Genomic DNA, 24801 nt, shown 5'->3' with positions numbered 1-24801 from the left:
CAAATTGTAATTAAGTTTGTTAAAAAGCAGCTTACCTGTGTTGGAATGGTGTCGGCGTACTCCAACCACAGAATGATGTTGACGTGTCGTAAAATGATGCGTCATAAAAAATATTCATGCAACTAGGCCGCTGATTGGCCAGCTCATCCTCCTCAGGGAGATGACATGTTCTCGGTGCAGCAGTCTAAGGCACTCCGGGTTGTCCGGGTTTGACCGGGGTAGGCCGTCATTGTAAATGAGATTTGTTTTTGTTCTTAACGGACTTGCCTAGTTAAATAAAGGTTTTTAAAAATGTGTGCACCACACATACTGTACATGGGCAATATTGCTGGAAATTAATTGGCAGATATTGTTACATTTGAGCGTTATTCTAAAGAAGTGTATTAGTAGCTTCTCTGGAATGTGTGTTTGTAATGCAAAGTAAAGCTTTGGATCAGACTACATAACCTAAGGGCAGTGTTAACAAAACGGTCACCGATGGTCACTTCTCGGCTGTTTGTGTAAGAAGCTTTCCTTTGCTTCTCTTGTTCCACTGCAGTGATGAGGATGACAAGTGGAATGCACACAAACACAAAGTAGGTAAGGTTGACACACACACACACACACACCACTACCTTGCTACTTTTCTCTCTCCTTGATCTCCACTCTCTGAATACTTAATTGATCCTAAGAGTCCAGCTTGAAGTTCACTTCCAGGAGCTCTTGACTGCTTGACTTCACATATGAAGCCTGTAAAACTTCTAAAGACTTAAGTTTTGACCGTTTCTTACGGTTTGCTTTGTAGAACAACAAAACAAATAGCACTGAAGATTTGCTAATCATTACCACACGCCCTCCCACAGATGTGAAGGTTGAGACTGTTGGGAGTTAACATTTGTGAAGGTGGGTGTTATGGTGGTGTGGTTGCGTGTGTGCCCGTGTGTGAGTGTGCTTGTGTGTGTATGCTCTGATAGAAAGAGAGAACTGTTAAGGAATCCCCCCCCCAGCTCTCCAAATGGGGATACTTGGTTGATGGAGAGCAGCTTTATGTGTGAAACGGATCCCCTGTTTGTTTAGGGGAGAGAGCCTAATCGTATTGGCCGACCTTTGCTCTCTCTGTCCACACAGAGACGGGGAGTCAGCCGCCCATTTTTGGCTTTTTACGAGGTATGGTGACCGAAGCCCTTGACGGTGTCTCTGAGAAGTTACAGTGGACTACGGGGACTGATATCTTTAGCATCATCTTTCCCAGAGTTATCACTCTGTGAAAAGCTTTTATTGGCCCGTGCAGTAATGGGTTTGTTGATGTCCGAGCTGAAGGGGAAGTGTTATGCTTGAAACTTCGCATGCTATTCTTTCTGTTGTAGCGTTATAGGCCTACTGCTCCTTTATTTTAGGGCCTCAAATTAGTAGATGGAAAAATAATAATTATATTAATGCAAACAGAAGGATTATGGACATGTAAACATTGATTGATCAGGTTGATTAGTCAGGTTTTGTGTGTTTGAACCGTACAGAGTATAACAAACGTTGTCTTTATAGGCTCAGGCTATTGGATAATTTCCCGTCACACATTAAACTTTTATATTTATACTTGCAGAGCTAAGATTATGCCATTTCACACTCTTTTAAAAAATATATATTTAAAAAAAAATTCCTATCGTGGAGATCCTGTACATATAATTGTCAAGATGTATAATGGTCTGATGTTGTTTATCAGGATTGTTTGCCCTGTTTATGTTATCCGGAACTGCAGTTTTGTGTCATTATTGTGAGCCCTTCGGTATGGATAGATTCTACTTTTTACAGCAGCACAAATTTTATTTTCTTCACTGTGCTATGTGTGAAAACAACATTTGCAGCTTACTGCTGAGAAACTCAACAAAAAAACACATATTACAACAAAAAAATGAAAAGTAGTCCAGAAAGGGACCATTTTACCAGCCAAAAGACATTTACGGCTGACAAGTTTGAGGTTGCAACACATTTATCAGCAAGAGCTATCTAGTGTTTAGGATTTCTGTCGCGAGCCCAGACCTTACGTCATGGAGCTCTGAGTAGAGAGCAGGCCTGGTTACAGTTCAAAGTCCCATAGGGGCCACGCTTCAAGCCCACTCTGATTTCTACTGAGTTAAAGATCCACAATGCAAGGTTGTGATGGATTTTTGAAGATTGCAGGAAAAAAGCAACAAGGCAAAAGGAGTGAAGGACTGGAGGCAGAGGCAGAGGGAGGATCATATTTCTTTAAAAGCTCTCCAATGTTGTTTCAACTCCTGCTTGATTTCCTGAGGGCCCACTGTTCTGTTTTGGGGTGGGGAGTTTAGATTTGCATATGCTCCACCCCCCTGTTCTGATTGGCTGGGTCCTATCCTGCATGTTTCATCACAGATCCAAACTTCCTCAGTGCTCTCCTTGCTTTACTTTGTAGCTACAGGCTGATGAAGCGGGACACTGGGAGCCAGCAGCTGTCTGTGATTCATGCAGTAAGCTGTGAGTGTGTGTAAGAGAGGGAGGCAATAGCTCTAGTTATAGGGTTCTGTAATTTAGTTATCTGACTAAACTTAAGGGCTCTAATGTTGTTGGTATAAAAGGGATGTAGGGTTGTCTTTCATTCATTTTAAATCTGTTTTGTTAGGAAAAATATTAGATTGTTTCATTGCTAGATTGAGCTGTAATTGTTGGTATATTTTGTGCTGATACTCAGAGCTTGGTAAAAGTGTAAGAATATGGGTAGATGAGCTGTTTGATTCATGGCTTATATTGATAAATGTATTTTATGTTTTGTCGATTTATAACTAAACTATTTGACTTTTTTACTGTATCGGGCTATTTTAAAAGGATATATTTTCTATCAATAGTTTAGTTTTTTCACCAGTCATTATTTAAATTGAAGAAGGGGAAATAAGTAGTTTTTTGTGGGTGTTAGCCATGCCCTTTTAAATGCTGGACAGGACAGTAACATCTCACACAGTCATGCTGCTGGCTCTGGTTCTGTGGCTTATTTCTGGGGCCCAGTCTTCAGACCCGGCCCCATTAACTGTCATGTACCAAGTCTGGGAGGAGCAGCCTGTGGGCACCAGGGTTGGCCGTCTGGTCGATGACCTGCGTCAGAGAGGCGAGACCGGGGTACTGGAGGATTTCCAGGTCGTGGAGCATGGTCAAGCCCTGCCTTTCTCCATTGAAGTAAGAGATGGAACTGTCGCCACCCTAGGCCAGCTGGACCGGGAGGAGCTGTGTCGAGGCTCGGACCTGTGTGAGCTGGCCTTCAGTGTTCTCTACAGGAAAGGTGGTGTTATCCACTTCCTGAGGGTGCGGGTGGAGGTGATGGACCTAAATGACCACAGCCCAACTTTCCCCAGCAGCCAGCAGGAGGTGGAAATCTCTGAGATGGCCACATTGAGGATGCGGATCCCCCTGGACCGAGCGGTGGACCCAGACGCCGGCCCCAATGGTCTGCAGACCTACTCGCTGTCCGTCAACCAGCATTTTGCCCTGGATGTAAGGAGCGCTGTGGATGGGCCAAAGCAGGCAGAGCTGGTGGTGATCAAGGAGCTGGACAGGGAGGTGCATTCCTCCTTCGAGCTGACTCTGGTGGCCTGGGACAAGGGGAATCCTCCCAGGTCGGGCAGTACTCTGGTCCAGGTCAACGTCTTGGACTCTAATGACAACAGCCCCATGTTTGAGGATAGCACCCCCACTGTGGAACTAGCTGAGGATACAGCTCGTGGGACTAGCGTCATCAACCTCAAGGCCACGGACCCTGACCAAGGGGCCAACGGGGAGGTTGAGTACTCTCTAAGCAAGCATGCGCCACCTGAGGTGCAGAAGCTTTTCAGTATCCACCCCCAGAGTGGGGTAGTGACTTTAAAAGGCCAACTGGACTATGAAGCCAAACACTTTTATGAGGTGGACATCCAGGCGCGTGATCTTGGGCCCAACGCCATCCCCTCTCATTGTAAACTACACATCAAGCTAAGGGATGTCAATGATAATGCACCAAGGATCCACGTCACTTGGACACCCCCTGATTCCCCAGTGGCAACTGTTTTAGAAGGTGCACCAGAGGACACGTTCCTTGCACTGGTGATGGTCTCTGATGCAGACTCCGGGGACAACGGGAATGTGCACGCCCACATCCAGCATGGATCCGGCCACTTCCGCCTCAAGAAAATCCATGGCGACAATTACATGATCGTAACCAATGGCACCCTGGATCGGGAAAAGGTCATGGAGTATAATCTCACGTTACTTGCCCAGGATTACGGTGACCCTCCACTGTCATGTGTTAGACACCTAGTTGTCCATGTGTTGGATGAGAATGACAATGCCCCTGTGTTCTCCAAGTCCCACTACAGGGCTTCCTTCAAGGAGAACAATACCGTGGGGCTCCAGGTCCTCAAGGTAGAGGCCAATGATGTGGATATTGAGCTCAGCGGCAGGGTGTCGTTCTCCATCCGAGAGTCCAATGAGCTGGGACCTCCCACGGCGTCTTTCGCCATCCACCCCACCAGTGGTGTAGTCAGCGCCCAGCAGTCATTGGACTATGAGGAGTCGCCCACATACTCCTTCATTGTGGAGGCCATAGACCATGGGCATCCACCCCTCACCAGCACCGCCACGGTACTCATCGAGATCCAGGATGTCAACGACAACTACCCTGTCATCAAGGAGCCGATGCCAAAGAAAGGCATAGCCTTTGTGAGTGTCCCGGTCAACGAGGAGAAGGGGGAGATAGTGACACAACTAGGGGATGGTGCTGAAGAAGGCTCCACCGATCCTCATACTGGTCGCTCTGTCCAAAATGGATTTATGGGATTCCTGGCCACTACCATCAAGGCTAATGATCCAGACTCTGGCCTGAATGGAAGACTCAGCTACATGATCACAGATGGAAACCCCACAGGACTATTCAGACTCAATGACACCACTGGACAACTGTATGTTAACACGACCAATGCTACAGAGCTCATTGGGAAAACTTTCAAAGTGGATATTGCTGTATCGGACAAGGGTTCTCCAAGGCTATTGACAAAGTTCACCTTGGAGGTGGCTTTCATCAACTTGCGGGACCATTTGAAGAACTCAGCCCCTGGTAACCATGGTCAGCTGAGTTTCACCATGATGGTGGCCATCTGCCTTGGGGCCAGCTGCATCCTGCTTCTCCTGACGGTTGCCTTGGTGACCACCTTCTGTCGCCCCACGAAACGAGACAACCATTCCTACAACTGCAGGACTGCCGAGTCCACCTACACGAGCCACCCTCGCCGCCCTCAGAAAAACATCAGGAAGACAGACATCCAGCTGGTGCCAGTCCTGAGGGGACGAAGGGAGGACCCTCCAGAAGATGACGAATCCCAGCCCCTCTCCCCTATGCTCCTGGTGGTTGAAGAGCAAAACACCGAAACACAGTACAGCGTTGCCAACTCCATGAACCCAACAGTCCACTCCCAGGCCTACCCAGAGGGGGGATCAACGCTACCAGTCTCCCATTCCAGAACACTCAGGAAACCTGGGAGCATCGAGCTGGACGGCACTCTTCCTTGGACCCCTGCCATTCCTTACCGAACCCTGCGTAAGGCAAGAAACCCTTCATCGTCCTCCTCACTGAATCAGACCAGTACCCTGAGACGACATGGGAACTCTGAGATCCAGGTTAGCCCCGACGTTGAAGTGCCAGAAACATCGTCCCAGGTGACAACACTTAGAAGGCCCAAGAACACAGATACCAGAAGTGGACTTGACGCTGAAGACCACAGACGGATGCTGAGGAACCTGGTCCGTCTCTCCATGGCTGCCTTCGGAGAGAACTCCATTGAGTTGTCTGCTGCCTCTCCCGAAGTGCAGGTAATAAACCTTTTTAGTTATAATTACTTCTAACGTGAATGCACATTTGGTATATCTTATGCAATGCATCACATTGGTTTTAATCATTCTCATGTCAAATACCCTATATCCATTTAACAAATAACAGAAAGAGAACCTTTTTTTTCTCAGACTTTCGTATTATAAATAAACCTTATTTTTTTCACGTGCTCTAACTGAAACAATTAAGTGTAACCTACAGGAATTGAGATGCATTTAAATTGAAGGTTCTGAGAGCAGATCATTTCCCCCCTCTTGTGTATGGCTTACATAGGAAGCCTGAGGGGACAACTAACAGATGATGCTGGAGCCAAAGCATTGCGTTTATTCGGGTGCTCATGTGTCAGCCATTGTAATCCTGTCTACTCCCATGCCCCTCAAGCATTCGCACCAATCCTTTTACTCAATATCGCATAACACACTCGTATAGAGAAGGAAAAATGCCAGGAAAAATCAGTAGACCACTCTTATTCTCTAAGGGGGAAGCCCAGCCAAAGTAAGCTCTGTCTGTAGAGTAAGGGAATACTGCTTTGACATTTAAACACCGCGAGTCGTCAGTGACAAATGGTCCAAATTGCTGATCTCACAAAAAAAAGCAGCATATGTAAATGTCTACTCAAGAAGTGCTGTGCTAGTCAAATCGACACATCGTCATTGAGGGGGAATAGACGCAGAGGGGGAATAGGCGCAGACGGGGATGCCAACTCCCAATAGTCTTAGAACAAAGAGTCTGGTAATGTTTTAAGGCCTCACGTAAATTCCATTATAAGCGCAGGAAGATGACTGAGTTTTGACCCACCTCTCCTTCATCTGCTCGCCCCAGCTGGAGGTTTTCAGACCCCCCCCATGACCATATTTCAGAGGTTCATCCTGGAAGGAAACAGGTCAGAGAATAATAGCCCTTTACGTAAAGCCCTTTCCTGTCCACCATCTGAGACACACACACACACACACACACACACAAGCCCACTCTCCACACACACACACAAGCCCACTCTCCACACCTCACAAAGGCTGTTTCCTCTCTGAATGTGGAGGCCAGAGTTAGCAGCATATCCACAGGAAAGATATCAGCACAAACTGCTCCAAATGAACTCCCCAATGTTAGGGGTTGCCATAGTGAGCGACAGGTTGAATGGATTCTCACCGAACAAATAATATTTATTCATTTGACGATTGACACCTCCACCCAATACACTCAACAGCCTCAATACAGCACCTTCTCAAAACCCTAGTTTGTTATTCTGACGTCTGTGTTATAAGATCACTGTCTCCTTACCCCTTTCATCATCTCCTGCCTCCCTACAGCAGGTTTCTCAGCTCCTCTCCCTGCTCCACCAGGGCCAGCTGCAGCCAAGACCAAACTTCCGAGGCAACAAGTTCTCCCAGCGTGCTGGCAGGTGAGCACATTTCCTCTTTCTTGTCTTTTTTTCCCTTTTTCTTTTCATTATCCCTCCTTTGTTTCAGAGCCAGTTGGCTGTGGACCACTACGACCACTACATGCATCATTATCCCTCCTTTGATTCAGAGCCAATTGGCTGAGGATCACCACGACCACTACATGCATCATTATCCCTCCTTTGTTTCAGAGCCAGTTGGCTGTTGACCACTATTACCACTACATGCATCATTAGTTTTAGATTGTATTGATGCCTTATGATTCAACAGGCTACAATCTGACTCACATTATCATCTTTTCATGAAATGTAACTTGTCAAAAATTTAGATTTGCATACATATGTATTTGTTATTTATCCTTTCTTTGTACAAGTGATCACACTGAGATTTTAAATCATTTTTTCAAAGGAGACCTGACCGAAGACACAAAATAAATACAAGCACCATATAAATATTGTTTCAAATCTTCCTACCCAATGGGCGCAGACGTCAGTTCAACGTCTAGTTTTGATTTACATTTGGTTGAGTTGTCAACTAACATAAGGTCAATGTGGGAAAAATAAAATAAGGGATTTTGGTAGAAATACACAAAATACACAATTCTCTTACCTTGATGATTTTTACAAAATCCAATCAGTTTTCCACGTTGATTCAACGTCATCACATTGAAATTTATCGAAATAACATTGATTTAAAATCAAATCAAATGTATTTATAGAGTCCTTTTTACCGATGTCATAAAGTGCTGTTCAGAAACCCAGCCTAAAACCCCAAATAGCAAACGATGCAGGTGTAGAAGCACGGTGGCTCGGAAAAGCTCCCTAGAAAGGCTGGAACTGAGGAAGAAACCTAGAGTGGAACCAGGCTATGAGGGGTGGCCAGTCCTCTTCTGGCTGTGCCGGGTGGAGGTTATAACAGAAAATGGCCAAGATGTTCAAATGTTCATAGATGACCAGCAGGGTCAAATAATAATAATCCCATTGGTTGTTGAGGGTGCAACAGGTCAGCACCTCAGGAGTAAATGTCAGTTGGCTTTTCATAGCTGATCATTCAGAGTATCTCTACTGCTCCTGCTGTCTCTAGAGAGTTGAAAACAGCAGGTCAGGGTTCCATAGCCGCAGGCAGAACAGTTGAAACCTCAGCAGCAGCACGGCCAGGTGGACTGGGGACAACAAGGAGCCATCAAGCCAGGTAGTCCTGAGGCATGGTCCTAGGGCTCAGGTCAAGATCGAGAGAGACTTAAATTCACACCGGATAAGACAGGAGAAATACTCCAGATATAACAGACTGACCCTAGCCCCCCGACACATTAAATACTGGAGGCTGAGACGGGAGGAGTCGGGACACACCGTGGCCCCATCCGATGATACCCCCGGACATTCAACCAGTTTGTGCCCAGTGGGTGGGACTATAGCTAGACAATGCTGCTCAGATATGTGTCTGCCCAATAACAGGAAGAGTGTCTCATACCATAAGTGCTCTGCCAGTCAGTCACTGGCAGGGAGCAGGTCTATGCAGGACTGAGTGCCTACCACACTGCCATGACTCCTTCCCTAAGGCAGGAGCCAGCACATTCACTGACCACAATGTTATATTCTATACACAGTATTATGTGAGGGGTTCATATATGGTTCAGCCTCTTCGCTTTCATGAAGAATTAAGAATCTGTCTACGTGGGGTGTATGTTTTGTGTCATGGCCGACTATCTGGGATGTTGTCGGCCCCCCTGGTTTATCTCCCAGTTATACAATGGGTGGGTCTAATCCAGGATGCTGATTGGTTAAAACCGCATTCCAGCCGGTGTCTATTCCACAAGTTACCACAAGCTATGACTGTGAAATGCCTATTTATCTCAGTGGAGATCAAGTTTATAAATTGCCTGGCTGGGCTGATGAGACGGTAGATTGCGCAGTGAGATGGAGTAAATAGGCATTTCAACCTCATAGCTTTAGCCGGTGGTAATTTGTGGAATAGACACTGTCTGGAATGCAGTTTTAACCAATCAGCATCCAGGATTAGAATAATGTAATATATATAATTCTGTTCATGAGAATGAGCGTTAAAATCCCACCTGGAAAACGACCTCCTTTCACCTTTTATTTTGATAAAAACTCCCTCATTTGTTGTATGATTTGGAAATATTGGAATTCTGACATGACCGTTTCTAAATGAAAGAGCTATGGCAAATTTGATCAAATTTCTGTAAAGGTGTGGGCAGAATGTTTAAACATTTTGCACGGAATCTTTCAAACTAAACACAACCCAACCGGCCGCAAACTGGCGCTATTATCCCTTTTACATAGTTTGTCATCTTACGTCCGACTTTGATGTGTTCAGCAGGCAATACACTGGTGACTCCCATGGACCGGATTGTACATAAAACATCTTCCATTCCTGCTACAAAGTTTCCTCCTTAACTCGATTTAATGGCTCATTGGTGGGGAAAAAATAAGCATATAACACATATGGTGGGCAAAATAAGCATATTGTCTTAATAAAACACAATTTTCCACAACCATTTTAAGAGTTTCGGACAACTTCTGGATGTTGTACACCATGTGAGTCTGTTTACCCCTGGCTGAATGCGCACCGCAACATCAAAAAGTAACATTAGCCACCCTAGTATGGTGGTGGAATTTTTTTAAAGACTGTACGCTAAATCGAGTAAAGGAGGAAACTGATGCCGTTGCAGCCTGAATTGAGGATGTTTTATACAAAATCCGGTCCATGGTGGACACCAGTGTATTACTGGCTGGGCTGACTGTGTCGATACCTAGAGGTAATACGGCATCAGGAAGAACTACGTCCTCTAGGGGTCTCGGCGCTAGCCACCTACAGTGAGTTCCAAACACAGAATGCATTCCAATCATGTCAGAAAATGAGATAACAATAATGAAAGAAACATATTAAAACGTACATGCTGTTATGCAATCTCCTTACCAGTGGTAAATGCGTCTGTTTTATCATTTCGTTTTCATGTTTTTATCACCATTCTTATGAATTATTTCCCGTGCCTCAAACATCTCAATAGAACAATATGCTTGCAATACAATTAGAAGTTGTGTGTACGCATGGTCTGAGCTGTGTGTGGAGATACGCACACTTTCAAAATTGTTAAATACCAATCTTTGCGGGGTTTAGTCTTTTTTTTGTGGGTACGCACCTTTGATAAAGAGGTCTCAGGTCTGTCTGGTCTCTAACTGGCTCTGATAAAGTCTCTGACAGGGAGCATGTTCTGTCTTCAGTCTATACCTCGAGTCTCTGGTATTTTATCACCAAACTTTAAAACCCCCAGAAGTACATGAAGTAGGAGACAAAGATGAGTGTGTTGCACAAGACCTCCTAGCATGGCTTAGAGCATCTCAGCACAGTTAAATGCCACTTAGCACACCACCACACCCTTTGTCTGGCTCAATGCACCTCAGCATTGAGCCGAGGTTGGAAGCTATTAAAGTATTAAACTGAGCTCAGGTCAACACATTCCAGAACAGCTTGATTCTTGGGAACAATTGAATATGACATGACAGTCATAGTGAAGGTTCCACAAGATGGCTGACTGTCGGTAATATGACTCCTAAACGTTGGTTCTAAAATGCCCTCTCACTGTCCCTGACGCTCCCCTGTCTGTTTCCTCTGCTTCCCTGTAGGTCTTACGCTCAGGACACTGATTGGCAGAGCACCAAGGACAGCGGTCATGGTGAGAGTGAGGCCGGAGACATGGACTGGGACATGGGCCGAGACTCCCCAGTCGACCCGCTACTGGAGGAGGGGCTTAATAACCTGCTCAACAACCCTGGTAAGAATTTTTTTCAAATTGAAACTTTATTTAACCAGGTTGACCGTTTTGACGAGAAATTATACTATTTTATAGTCAACAAAACTCTCTGTTGGGCTTCTACCACTTATGTTCTTAAAATTCTTAGCAAACTTAAGTGACTAGCAATATCATACGCTGAGCGTGGCTGTTTTCACTCAGCCGTAAAGATACTTATTGCTGTACTGTATGTGACATTGTTTGAAGTGAAACAATGAGTGCAGCGCTTAGTATGATTGACCAGACTAATACACATGTTCAAATTCTATATAGTCCAACCTACATTGAATGTACGAAACATTAGGAACACCTGTTCTTTCCAAGAGACTAACCAGGGGAATCCATGTAAAAGCCATGATCCCTTATTGATATAAATCCAATTTAATCCGTGTAGATGAAGGGGAGGAGACGAGTTAAAGAAGGATTTTTCAGCCTTGAGACAATTGAGACATGGGTCAAATGGGCAACACATCATATTTAAGTTCCTTTAAACGGTGTATGTTAGTAGATGCCAGGCGCACCGGTTTGAGTGTGTCTCAAACGGCAACCCTGCAGAGTTTTTCACACTCAACGGTTTACCGTGTGCATCAAGAATGGTCCACCGCACAAACGCCATCCAGCAAACTGTGGGAAGCATTGGAGTCGACATGGGTCAGCATCCCTGTGGAATGATATCGACACCTTGTCGAGTCCATGCCCTGACAAATTGAGGCTTTTCTGAGGGCAAAAGGGGTTGCAACTCAATATTAGGAAGGTGTTCCTAATGTTTGGTACACTCAGTGTATGTACACAGTAAGCATACGTATTGAGTTCCTTCCAGTTGTTCAGGTCATCGTCACGTCGGCTCTGTCTTTGTTCTTTTCGAAACACGGCACATAGTCTCTCTTAAGACTTCTTTCAGTTGACCTTGAGTGAGAGCCATTTAAAGTCTATGCCGGTACAGTAACCTCACACAGGGGTGTTACAAAGACCTGCGTGTGTGTTTGTGTGTGTCATGCTTGAGTCACCCATGCCCAAAGGGGTCCATCATTAGCATTGTAACTCACACTAGATTTGTGAGACTCACGAACGGTGAGAAGCTCATGCTCTTTGAGGACCTATGACGTTGTTCAAACATTCAAACAGCCTGTTTCTGATTCCCTGGGCAACCCATTTTTTTATTTTCACCTGGAGAGCCCCATCTTTTAAGCTGCATAGAACAACCCCAACACACACACACACCCACACAGTCACCACCACCCACTCTGCCCTGAGGCAGTGTGTCAGTGTGATCTGAACAGATAGCCTTGAATCTGACCTCTGATATCATGTTCCACATCTGTCTTTCGTCCTGATCGACACAATGCAAAGGTGTGTGTGTGTGTGTGTGCGTAGATCAGTGTGTTTTCAGCACCCCTTCTTCAGAATGCGGCCTCAGTCTATCGCTCCTTGAGCTCTGCTATTTTCTTGAGTCTGCATTCCTTTGTTTGGTAGCCATATCACCTATTAAAGGGACAGTTCACTCGAAAATCAGTCTTAGAGCTGATAGACAATGAATCACATATCACCAATTGAATTGTCAGTTTTCAGTTAACTGATGATTTTTTCAATATTTACCATTAGGACTTATCAAAGTTGAGCTCTGACTTTAGTCAGGTCTGTGAATCTAACGCTTGGCAGTTTGCTTTAAACTGCTTCAATATCTTCTGGTGTTTTGTTGTGGTTGTAGTCAATCAACCACAGCAGGGGTGTTCTTCACATCAAACATGTGTATGTGTGGTGTGTCTAAGGGGGTTGCTTTGGTTCCAGTGAGAGGGTAATTGTTTTCTGAGGATTTAGGGTTTCCCTGCTGGTGGGTCCAGTCTAATTAAGTTTGGAATGGGGGAGCCATGGATCACGAGAGATAAAGAGAAGGGGGATGAGGTGTAGAGTGGGGGATGAAGAGAAAGGGGGATGAGGTGTAGAGTGAAATGGGGATAAAGTGTGGAGTAAGGGGGATGAAGTGTGGAGTAAGGGGGATGAAGTGTGGAGTAAGGGGGATGAAGTGTGGAGTAAGGGGGATGAAGTGTGGAGTAAGGGGGATGAAGTGTGGAGTAAGGGGGATGAAGTGTGGAGTAAGGGGGATGAAGTGTGGAGTAAGGGGGATGAAGTGTGGAGTAAGGGGGATGAAGTGTGGAGTAAGGGGGATGAAAGTAAGGGGGATGAAGTGTGGAGTAAGGGGGATGAAGTGTGGAGTAAGGGGGATGAAGTGTGGGTAAGGGGGATGAAGTGTGTAAGGGGGATGAAGTGTGGAGTAAGGGGGATGAAGTGTGGAGTAAGGGGGATGAAGTGTTGAGTAAGGGGGATGAAGTGTGGAGTAAGGGGGGTGTAGGGGGATGAGGTGTGGCGTAAAGGGGATGAGGAAAAGGAGGATGAGGTGTAGAGAAAGGGGAATAAAGAGAAAGGGGGATGAGGTGTAAAGTGGGATGAGGTGAAGAGAAATGGGGATGAGGTGTAGACAAAGGTGGATGAGGTGAAGAGAAAGGGGGATGAGGTGTAGTGGGGGGTGAAGAGAAAGGGGGTGGGGTGAAGAGAAAGGGGGATGAGGTGGGGGGTGAAGAGAGTGGGATGAGGTGCAGAGTGGGGGGTGTAGAGGGAGAGGAGTTTCCGGGGGAAAAAAACAAGGAGTAAATAAGAGGATGGGAGAAACACAGAGAGAGCGAGGGGATGGAGGGAGAGAGCGAGGGGATGGAGGGAGAGAGCGAGGGGATGGAGGGAGAGAGCGAGGGGATGGAGGGAGAGAGCGAGGGGATGGAGGGAGCGAGCGAGGGGATGGAGGGAGAGAGCGAGGGGATGGAGGGAGAGAGCGAGCGAGGGGATGGAGGGAGAGAGCGAGCGAGGGGATGGAGGGAGAGAGCGAGCGAGGGGATGGAGGGAGAGAGCGAGCGAGGGAGAGAGTGAGTGAGGGGATGGAGGGAGAGAGTGAGTGAGGGGATGGAGGGAGAGATTTTACTAATAAGGCATGATAACTCCTGACTGAGGGCAATTCTTTGACACGAGACGAAGCCAAGGGCCGGGAAACAACCCTTAGGTGGGAGTTATCACACAACAATTCCCAGGTTCGACAGCCTTATTGCTTTTATAAAACAGTTGACAACATGTTTTCATTAACTTTATTTTAATTAGTAAATTAGCTTTATTTCATCCTTCCACCAGACGATATAGTCCGGGCAAAAGCCGGTTCTGACGTTGCTAACCATCAGACTGGTTGTTAATTATATTCTCATGTTTTGACCAAGTCGTCGTTATGCTAAACAAGTCATTGGCATGTAGCTTGCTAGGTAGTAGAGGTTCAATTATTACAAGAGAGAGGAGAATTTAAATGTAATACATAATTTATAAATAGGCAACAACCAGCTAATGGTCGAGTCAATAAGATAGTTAGGGAGGATAGCTAGGCTAACTTTACTTCTCCTTTGCTAGCTAACTATTAACCCCCTCTGTACCAAACCAAATGCTCGGCTAGTAGCATGGGGAAATATTCTCAAGACACTTTTTTCCAGGGGAGAATAATGTTATAAATTGACTGGCTGGGCTGTGGGGCAGTGGATGTGCATTGATACATCTAAATGAACAGTTAATAGGCATTACACATGGAATGCAGAATTGTGGCGCTATAACTCACTGCTATCAATCAGCCTAAAGGATCCAAACAACATGATCCCATCCCGTTTTCTAAAATGAGATGCAGAAGGGGGGACGGGACTGAGGCGATTGCAGAGAAAGGGGCCAGAAAAGGAAGCAGCATTTTAGAAAACATGATGTGATTGAACCCAGGGAGTTAGCTTGTGAGATAACCTCTCTCTGATGTGGCTTGCTGTGAGTTTGATTGATCACTGCCTCCCCGGGAAAGTCAAGCAGACGCAACAGACCGTAAAAAAGGGCCAGCCTGCCCCCATTTTAGTATCTGACTGTGTTTTGTATGTACGCTAGCCCTGCTAGCAAACGCTCTCTTCTGAGGTCTCCTGGAGACGACAGACATGAAAGATGGTGGTCGACTGAGTCAGCGCGACCTCATTTGATGACCTTTTGCGTGTAGTTCAAAACCCCCACAAATATATGGAGCTCAGTCTTCCATTCAAAAACAAATATATCTCACAGCAGAGCCTTTGAACATTCCAAACGAATACAGCAGAGGATAACTAACTCAGAAGGACTTGTTTTGTTTATGGATTGAGATTTAAGTTGAGGGCTGCCAGTGTCACACAGTGTGCGTGTGTGTGTGTGTGTGTGCATGAGAGAGGGAATGTGTGGTGGGGGTAGGTTCTGGGGTTGTTCAGTGACTGCTCTGTAAGTTTGTGTGTTAGAACAGTGGTTCCCAACTTTGTTTTGGTTACCGTACCCCCAACTGAATTTCGCTCTGCCCGGAGTATCTCTAAAGTATCGATATGGACTTATTAGTCTTTTGAAGTACCCCCTGTGGATGAGCCAAGTACCCCCAGGGGTCCCAGTACCCCTAGTTGGGAACCACTGTGTTAGTGTGTGCGTGCCCGGGTCTGGTTGTGATTAGATGAAAAGGACCACAGGGCAAGTGTAACACGCAGGATATGAACCCGGGTCTCCCATGGAAGCAACCAATGTCTTAAGGCCAAGAGGGAAAATTCTCTTTCCAGTGAAAGAACTACTTACATATTTAGGCATAACCATTACTAAGTATCAGAAGTGTAGAGGCTTACAAAATGTTAACCCTCTTATTAAAAAAAACCCAGAAGAAGCTAAATCAATGGCTACAGAGGTACTTCTCTATCAAAGGAAGAGTTCTAATAACCAAGGCTGAAGGTGTCTCTAGACTGCTCTATCTTTATATCTTGACTGTAAAATAAGCAAAAAGAGAGACCAGATGCTTTTAAACCTTCTGTGGAGAAACCGTACCCATTACATTAGGGAAACTGTTGTCATGAACACTTATGAGTATAATGGGCTGAATTCTGTACTTTACATAGTTTTAAGATCAATTTGAGAAAACAATTCCTAAGAAGACCCACTTCTATGTGGAACGGTATTAATCATGTTGTCTTCTCTACTTTTGGTGGCCATAATTTCATGTTGGTTTGCAGTGATAGTATAAACAAAGTTCCAGTAAAAAATGTATTGTCATGGTCCTTAATTTATAAACACAAATGTTCTCCATAGAGATATTGTATAAAAAATACTTAGCGCATTCGGAAACCTTGACTTTTTGTACATTTTGTTACGTTACAGCCTTATTTGTAATGTATTAAATAGTTTTTTTCCCTCATCAATCTACACACAATACCCCATAATGACAAAGCAAAACCAGGTTTAGACATTTTGGCAAATTTATAAAAAACGGAAATATTACATTTACATAAGTATTCAGACCCTTTACGCAGTACTTTGTTGAAGCACCTTTGGCAGCGATTACAGCCTTGAGTCTTCTTGGGTATGACGCTACAAGCTCGGCACACCTGTATTTGGGGAGTTTATCCCATTCTTCTCTGCTGATCCTCTCAAGCTCTGTCAGGTTGGATGGGGAGCGTCGCTGCACAGCTATTTTCAGGTCTTTCCAGAGATGCTCGATCAGGTTCAAGTCCGAACTTGTGCCTGGGTCACTCAAGGACATTCAGAGACTTGTCCCGAAGCCACTCCTGCATTGTCTTGGCTGTGTGCTTAGGGTTGTTGTCCTGTTGGAAAGGGAACATTCGCCCCAGTCTGAGGTCCCGAGCGCTCTGGAGCAGGTTCATCATCAAGGAGCTCTCTGTATTTTGCTCTGTTCATCTTTCACTCAGTCCTGAGCTCTGTCAGTGACCATCGGGTTCTTGGTCACCTCTCTGACCAAGGCCTTTCTCCCCCGAATGCTCAGTTTGGCCGGGCTGCCAGCTCTAAGAAAAGTCTTGGTGGTTACAAACTTATTCCATTTAAAAATGATGGAGGCCACTGTATTCTTGGGTACCTTCAATGCGGCAGAAATATTTTATTAACCTTCTCCGTATCTGTGCCTCGACACAATCCTGTCTCGGAGCACTTACACACAATTCTTTCGACCTCTTGGCTTGGTTTTTTGCTCTGACATGCACTGTCAACTGTGGGACCTTATAGACAGGTGTGTGCCTTTCCAAATCATGTCCAATCAATTGAATTTACCACAGGTGGACTCCAATCAAGTTGTAGAAACATCTCAAGGATGATCAATGGAAACAGGATGCACCTGAGCTCAATCGAAGTAGATTGATGATTTTTATTTAATCCATTTTTAGAAAAAATCTAACATCTGAATATTTTCAGAATGCACTGTTTTTGTTTGAAATATTGGTTCCCAAAATAATATCCTATTGGTGAGCCAACTTGTAAATGCAGAGGGACCTTTCCTATCTCATCTTATTATTATATTCTTATCATAAGATCCCTGTAACATCTAAAGAGTTTGCAAATTGTTTTAGATGCCATCCCCTCAGGTGTTGCTTTATTATTCAGGAACGTGTCAAGACCTGACCCTCAGAACACACCTACGATTAACCCTGTTGATTCATCAGTAAGAAATATTTGTTTTTCTTTTCGTCCATTCAACAACATTAGAGCTATAAGAACCTTGTTTCAACAGGATGTTATGTCATGCCTTATTGGAATATTTTTATTGATAATATAGTTGGGAAATCTTTTTTTTTTAAACGTTAAATAAATATCATCCTGCCGACCACTATATCATGAAGTAAAAAACAAAACATGGAGTGAAATTGTACCTTTTGTAATGACCACCCAGAAACGGTGTTGAATCTTTTTTGGCATTGTATTCAGGTGAGGAATCTGTGGCAAGACATCAGTAGATTTATCATTTTACACTATTATGGAGAGATGTACTGCTTGGATTATTTACCTACGATAGGAATAAGTTGAAACAATTTCATGTCATTCATTTCATCATGTCATTCATTTCATGAAATTGTCATTTTCAAATATAATCTCTTTTTGGGCTTAGTTGTACAATTTGCATTGTACAAATAATTATAATGATGTTCCGGCCCCCTATCCATCAGCTCCGACAAAAATCGTCCCACGGCTGAATCTAATTGTCTACCCCTGCCATACAGTTATACCACAACTAAAGTTTTCCCTTGAACAACATATTGCTTTTGTTTTGTTGATCATGATAATCAGGTTTGCACATCCCCATACAAAAAAAAAATATATACATAGAATGCCTGTAATGCTTAACTGTAGAAAATGGCTTTAAATTGATTTTTACCTGTTTTGAGTGTGTACGTGCTCATTCCAGCCTCGTTTTTACCTGGTGCTAACATGAGTCCTTTGTCCGGATCATGTCTACATTCTGTTGGTGCCCACATTTTCAGAAATATGTCTACACATGGAATTAAAATGTCTGTTTTCCGTCCACTGTGGCTGCATTGTGACCAGATTTCCTGGCCCCTTTATGCAAATGATTTCATAATAATATTTATTTATTGTTAAGACACATATTGATCTAAACAGTCAATGGTGCCACCTGTCGATGATTTAAATGTTTTCTCTGTCCATATCTGTCTACACTTGTAAGATATCAAGACACAATATGTGTCTGACTACCAGAAGTGGGCAGGATGATCCGATCACAATGTGTCTTTTGATTGTCTAAACAGGGTTTGTGTGTAAAACCACTTGACCACTTTAATGCCGATGTATGGTCATGCCGCAATCTGCATTGGCCATACAGCATTTACTGCCATGCTGCCTCTGCATAAGTAAGGGAATTGATACTTCTTGCGCTTGTCAAGGAAGTGAATTTGTGTTTATACAGGATGTACCGCCCCCACCTAACGTCATCCAATCATGTCAATGCGGAGTTATATAGAGCCCACCGCATTGTTAAAAATTGGGGAGGCGCATGCGGTATGGAGCTTGATATGGCCTTTTGCGTCACACCCTCTGTACGGCGCCTCTGTACCGCATTCCCAGATCAAGCATAAATCAGCTTTTACTTGACTACAACTCCGGATACAGCCAGGAGATGACAGGAAATGCCGGTTAAATATAGTCCTGTGATATATATCCTGTTTTCGTCCCACATAGTGTTTTTCTCAAGGAAATTGAAGGAAACGGCAAGATTCGACTCGTAAGCTTATTTTTATGAACTTAGTTTATATTTGTCTTCTTCGACATACCAGATAATCATTCTCCCATCTTCAAATTTCATTTAACGTTTTCACGTGAAGAAATTCATTTTCGAAGGGATAAACAACAATACTGACCAACAACAATCACTATAACAAAGAACACCCACGTGTTCCCTGTGTCACATCCAGCACTCTATCACTGTAGAGTTGTTGCTTTGTCCTATGTTGTTAAAAATGGTATTGACATGTTCTCATCTCTCTCCTCCTCTCATCAGATGACGTCTTTGCTGACATAGAGGACCCTGCGTGGATGTCCCGCCTCTCCCTCCCCCTAACGGCCGACTACCACGAGAATGTTTTTGTTCCCAATGGGCCACCGTCCCCTGAAACCCATTGCTCCCCAGACACCCTTGACTCTGCCTCCTTCTCCACCTTTGGTAAGAAGCCGGAGGATGGCTCACTGGGCGGGGCCTTGATCTCAGAGGTCAACACTTTGTTTAATATGCTCCTGACCCAGAAAGGCGACTCCCAGCCCCGCCCCTCGCCAGACGTGCTCTACAGACTGTCCGCCACCTACCGGCGCTCGCTGGGGCTGGAAGGAGATACCGCCGCAGCAGGGAGCGCCAACATACAAAGGAACTCTGTGAACCCCGAAAAGAGGTCCCCCCTGGCTCAATGCCCTTAGGCCCAACCCCTGGTATGAGAACAGTTGTCTCAACGTTATTTGATCGATTCTTGTGTGTTTGGAAGCCTAAGACCCCCCCCCCCCCCAAACTGATGACTTTGTTTTACATGTTGCTGAAATGACTGAACTGCTCAAGCTTACAACAGCATCTCCCCTCCTTCTCCTAACATATCCCCATTAGGAGATGTCCAATACATGCCTAAGCTCTGACAGCCTGCTTCCCTGTCTGAAACAGGACATGGTCAGAAGAGGGAGAGGAGTTAACCAAAGGCCTTTATTCAGTGCTGGAAAAAGCACAATGTACTATACAGTACTCCCTACATAGAAAAGTGTACATTTACCTTGAGATAAATGTTACACAATGAAACCGTCTTCCTCATGTGGCACATACTCCTCTGTATCATTCTGATGCAACAAAGATTCACTTTCTGTCTCTCGTCAGAAGTGTTTCTCAGTGGGAGCAAGAACATGGTGCTATCCGTTGTTAGCGTTGTCCATGGTATGAATGGCTGAGTTTAGCAGCCCCAAGCAAAGAGCCCAAGAAGGAAACAGCTCGCTCTCTTCTCTGAAGACAAAACACTAACAACATTAAGTCCTGTTCCTGAGGAGAAATGTCTGTCACAATGGACCTAGTCTGCCGACACTTCCTTCACCACCATTTTGAGAAATGTTTCCATTATTGATTACTATTTGTATTTACTCAAGTAAATGATTTAGCTACTGAAAAATGTAGTATTTACAGAGGTATAAATGTTTGTTTATGTCTGTGTAGGAAACACTTACAGTACCTTCGGAAAGTGTTCAGACCCCTTGAATTTTTCCACATTTTCTTATGTTACAGCCTTATTCTAAAATGCATAAAATACAACAACAAAAAATCCCCAGCAATCTACACGACGTACCCCATAATGACAAAGCGGAAACAGGTTATTAGAAATGCTTGCAAATCAAAATGTTTAAATGTTTAAAAATCTGAAATACCTTTTTACATAAGTATTCAGACCCTTTGCTATTTATTATTTATTTATGGTAGAGCGGCCAGACGGAAACCACCACTCAGTAAAAGGTACATGACAGCCGACTTGGTACATGACAGCCGACACCTAAAGACTCCCAGACCATGAGAAACACGATTCACTGGTCTGGTGAAACCAGGTTTGAACTCTTTGGCCTGAATGCCAAGTATCACGTCTGGTGGAAACCTGGCACCATCCCCATGGTGAAGCATGATGGTGGCAGCATCACGCTGTGGGGATGTTTTTCAGTGGCAGGGACTGGGAGACTAGTCAGGATCTAGGCAAAGATGAACAAAGGCAAAGTACAGAAATCCTTAATGAAAACCTGCTCCAGAGAGCTTAGGACCTCAGACTGGGGTGAAGGTTCACCTTCCAACAGGACACACAGCCAAGACAATGCAGGACTGGCTTTGGGACAAGTCTCTGAATGTCCTCTCTGGCCCAGCCAGAGAGCCCGGACTTGAACCTGATCGAACGTCTCTGGAGAGACCTGAAAATAGCTGTGCGGCAATGCTCCCCATCCAACCTGACAGCTTGAGAGGATCTGCAGAGAAGAATGGGAGAAACTCCCCAAATACAGGTGTGCCAAGCTTGTAGTGTCATACCCAAGAAGACTCAAGGCTGTAGTCGCTGCCAAAGGTGCTTCAACAAAGTACTGAGTAAAGTGTTTGAATATTTATGTGAATGTGATGTTTCAGTTTTAATTTTTTTTTATAAATAAGCAAAAATAAAAAAAAACGTGTTTTTGCATTGTCATTATGGGCTATTGTGTTTAGATTGATGAGGGGGAAGAAACAATTGAATCAATTTTAGAATAAGGCTGTAACCGAACAAAATGTGTAAAAGGTCAAGGGGTCTGAATACTTTCCGAAGGCACTGTAAAAGCCTTGTTCTCATTTGCAGCTTGAAGTGACTCAAATCCAATATTTTTGCATAACCGATTCGAATCTGTTCTTTTTCCTGCAGTCTGAACAGCTAAAAAAGCACATGGAATCTGATATTTCAAGCCACATTTCAAACCACTTTCATAGGTGGTTTGAAGTTCGATACAAAACTTATTCCTGGCCATGCGGTCAAATCTGATTTATTTGCCCTCAAGTAGTTTTTAGACTGTTATTTGGCATATCTTGTTGCTTGCTAGCTACTCTGTTGACAGTTTGCCAAGAAAATGTGGTAGCTAACTAGCTTGTTAAATGTTTACAAACAAATGAGTGAATGTGCTAGAAAGCTAAACTGCTACCTAGCTAGCTAGTTGACTGCTGTGGCTCGACAAAAAGGACTTGTTTTGAAAGTTGGATCATCTTATCCTTTGAGGCCTTAAGTGTTCTCACACTATGATTTTGATCATTCAAAGCACCTGGGAAACATCCATGGCAGGCATTGTCACCTTAGCTTGCTGCATAACTTCTGAGTGATAGGAAGCACGTGCACCAATCGGCCTACACCAGCGCGCACACACCTGTCTTTACTATGACAACTAGTTTAGTCATGTCAGCAAATTACTGCCATCTGAACACATATAAATCCTATTTGGTCACTTATAACTTGCTATTTGGACAGTCGGTATTCCAAAACTGATTTGAGCATTATAGGCTTGCAGTGTGAACAAGGCATTATACACCCAGGATTTGGCTTCCAGATATTTGAATGGCTGTAAAAGTGTTATAAATTATCATTTTTCTGACGAAAGGTGTCATTTGTAATCTTGCTCAGGAGAATAGGGAGTTTTTGTTGTTGCCATAAATCAAACCAGCAGCACTTTGTACATTGTATTAAAATGTCTTGGAAAATACTATCATTTTAAAGGAGAAATGTGAGAACACGCCCTCTGCCGCCACTTCTATGTAAATGTTTTATATTGACTTGTGATTAGCCAGTAGCTCAGTGGAGTTTTCCTTATTCATTCTTCGGGTACCAAGGGCTTGTTGGAATTCCTTCAAAGTGCATCCTTCCTTCCTCTCTTCCTTGGAAACAAATCTTGACTAGACATAACTGGACAAGTGCTCCAGTACCAGATGATTCTTCTTGCTTGTCCAGGGATAAATAATCTGTGATTTCTTAAAGGAAATTATGCACTGAAATAATTCAGCTGAGGCCCAAATAGTGGAGCCCTTGCATTTACCTGTCTAAATAAGTTGAATCAGTCAAACGGGACCCAGCAGTTTTGAGAACAGGACAAAATGTGATTGGTTGATTTGAAAACTTAGTGGGCAGAGTGTCCATTGACAGGTGGGAGTCAAATAAAACAAACTATCAGGGTGGTAGGTTGGTGTGTTAAAAATGTGTTGTGACCCACAACATTCCTGGTTCAAATCTCACCACTTTCTTTTCCATCCAAAATATAAACTCAACATGCAACAATTTCAAAGATTTTACTGAGTTACAGTTCATTTAAAGGAAGTCAGTCCATTGAAATAAATTCATTAGGCCCTAATCTATGGATTTCACTACTGTGAATACAGATAATGCATCTGTTGGTCACAGATACTTAAAACCAGCCAGTATCTGGTATGAGCTAGTGCTGTGCATTATCATGCTGAAACATGGCAGTGGATGAATGGCACGACAATGGGCCTCAGGATATTGTCACGGTTTCTCTGTAAATTCAAAATTGCCATTGATAAAATGCATGTGTGTTTGTTGTCCGTAGCTTATGCCTGCTAGCTTAAACTATAACCCCACCGCCACCATGGGGCACTCTGTTGACATTAGTCAACCGCTTGCCCACACGACGCTATACATGCGGTTGTGAGGCCGGTTGGACATGCTTCCAAATTCTCTAAAAACAACAGAGGTAGGTTATGGTAGAGAAATTAACATTACATTCTGGCAACAGCTCTGGTGGACATTCCTGCAGTCAGCATGCCAATTGCACGCTCCTTCAAAACTTGAGGCATCTGTCGTGTGACAAAACTGCAGATTTTAGTGGCTTTTTGTCCCCAGCACAAGGTGCACCTGTGTAATGATCATGCTGTTTCATCAGCTTCTTGACGTGCCACACCTGTCAGGTGGATTAATTATCTTGGCAAAGGAGAGACGTTCACAAACAGGGATGTAAACAAATTTGTGCCCAAAATTGAAGAGAAATTAGCTTTTTGTGCATATGGAACATTTCTGGGATCTTATTTCAGATCATGGGACCAACACTTGTTGCATTTATTTATATATGTTTATATATATATTAAGAACTTTAGCAGGTACTAGTAATATACAAACAAAAATATATATAATTAAAGTTATTAATTACAGTGACCAGTGACAATAAAAGCAACACACAAAAGCAATCATCTTACAGATCCACTTGATGGCAGAGTGCTTGACTCTTGGGTTACTGTGCACAAGATCCCTAGTTCACATCTCAGTGGTTTTATTTTTGTAACATAACCCTCCCCACAGAAGAAGATCAAATAAGAAAAATGTATCTACTACTTGCCATGTAGAGTTCATTTTATTGGTCTAAAAACATGCAAATGAAAGCATGCTCAATGAGAAGCAGCAAACACTCCTCAAACCAAAGCTGCATTTAACACCATAGTACCCTCCAAACTTGTCATTAAGCTCGAGACCCTGGGTCTCGACCCCGCCCTGTGCAACTGGGTCCTGGACTTTCTGACAGGCTGCCCCCAGGTGGTGTGGGTAGGAAACATCTCCACCCCGCTGATCCTCAACACTGGGGCCCCACAAGGGTGCGTTCTCAGCCCTCTCCTGTACTCCCTGTTCACCCATGACTGCGTTGCCATGCACGCCTCCAACTCAATCATCAGCTTTGCAGAAGACACTACAGTGGTAAGCTTGATTACCTACAGGGAGTAGGTGAGGGCCCTCGGAGTGTGGTGTCAGGAAAATAACCTCTCACTCAATGTCAACAAAACAAAGGAGATGATCGTGGACTTCAGGAAACAGCAGAGGGAGCACCCCCCTATCCACATCGACGGGACAATAGTGGAGAAGGTGGAAGGT

General features: G+C 44.2%; 1 protein-coding gene across 2 annotated transcripts; it reads left to right on the top strand.

The window, feature by feature from the left end:
- Window positions 1-2340: 2340 nt before the first annotated feature.
- Window positions 2341-23094, top strand: LOC139391101 (protocadherin 12). Of its 2 annotated transcripts, XM_071138620.1 has the most exons (4): window positions 2341-5823; window positions 7150-7241; window positions 10887-11035; window positions 19416-23094. In XM_071138620.1, exons 1-4 carry the CDS (start codon window positions 2920-2922, stop codon window positions 19823-19825), a joined length of 3555 nt encoding a protein of 1184 aa, XP_070994721.1. In that variant the 5' UTR covers window positions 2341-2919; the 3' UTR covers window positions 19826-23094. The 2 variants fall into 2 exon arrangements, with proteins under 2 accessions (XP_070994721.1, XP_070994722.1); XM_071138621.1 differs by lacking the exons at window positions 10887-11035; window positions 19416-23094 and adding an exon at window positions 6665-6725 and having other exon boundaries at window positions 7150-7179.
- Window positions 23095-24801: the final 1707 nt, after the last annotated feature.

Source organism: Oncorhynchus clarkii, chromosome 31, assembly GCF_045791955.1.
Source record: "Oncorhynchus clarkii lewisi isolate Uvic-CL-2024 chromosome 31, UVic_Ocla_1.0, whole genome shotgun sequence".
Classification (NCBI taxonomy): domain Eukaryota; kingdom Metazoa; phylum Chordata; class Actinopteri; order Salmoniformes; family Salmonidae; genus Oncorhynchus; species Oncorhynchus clarkii.
The sequence above is the reverse complement of the archived record's forward strand: the minus strand, read 5'-3'. Positions and strand labels throughout refer to the sequence as shown.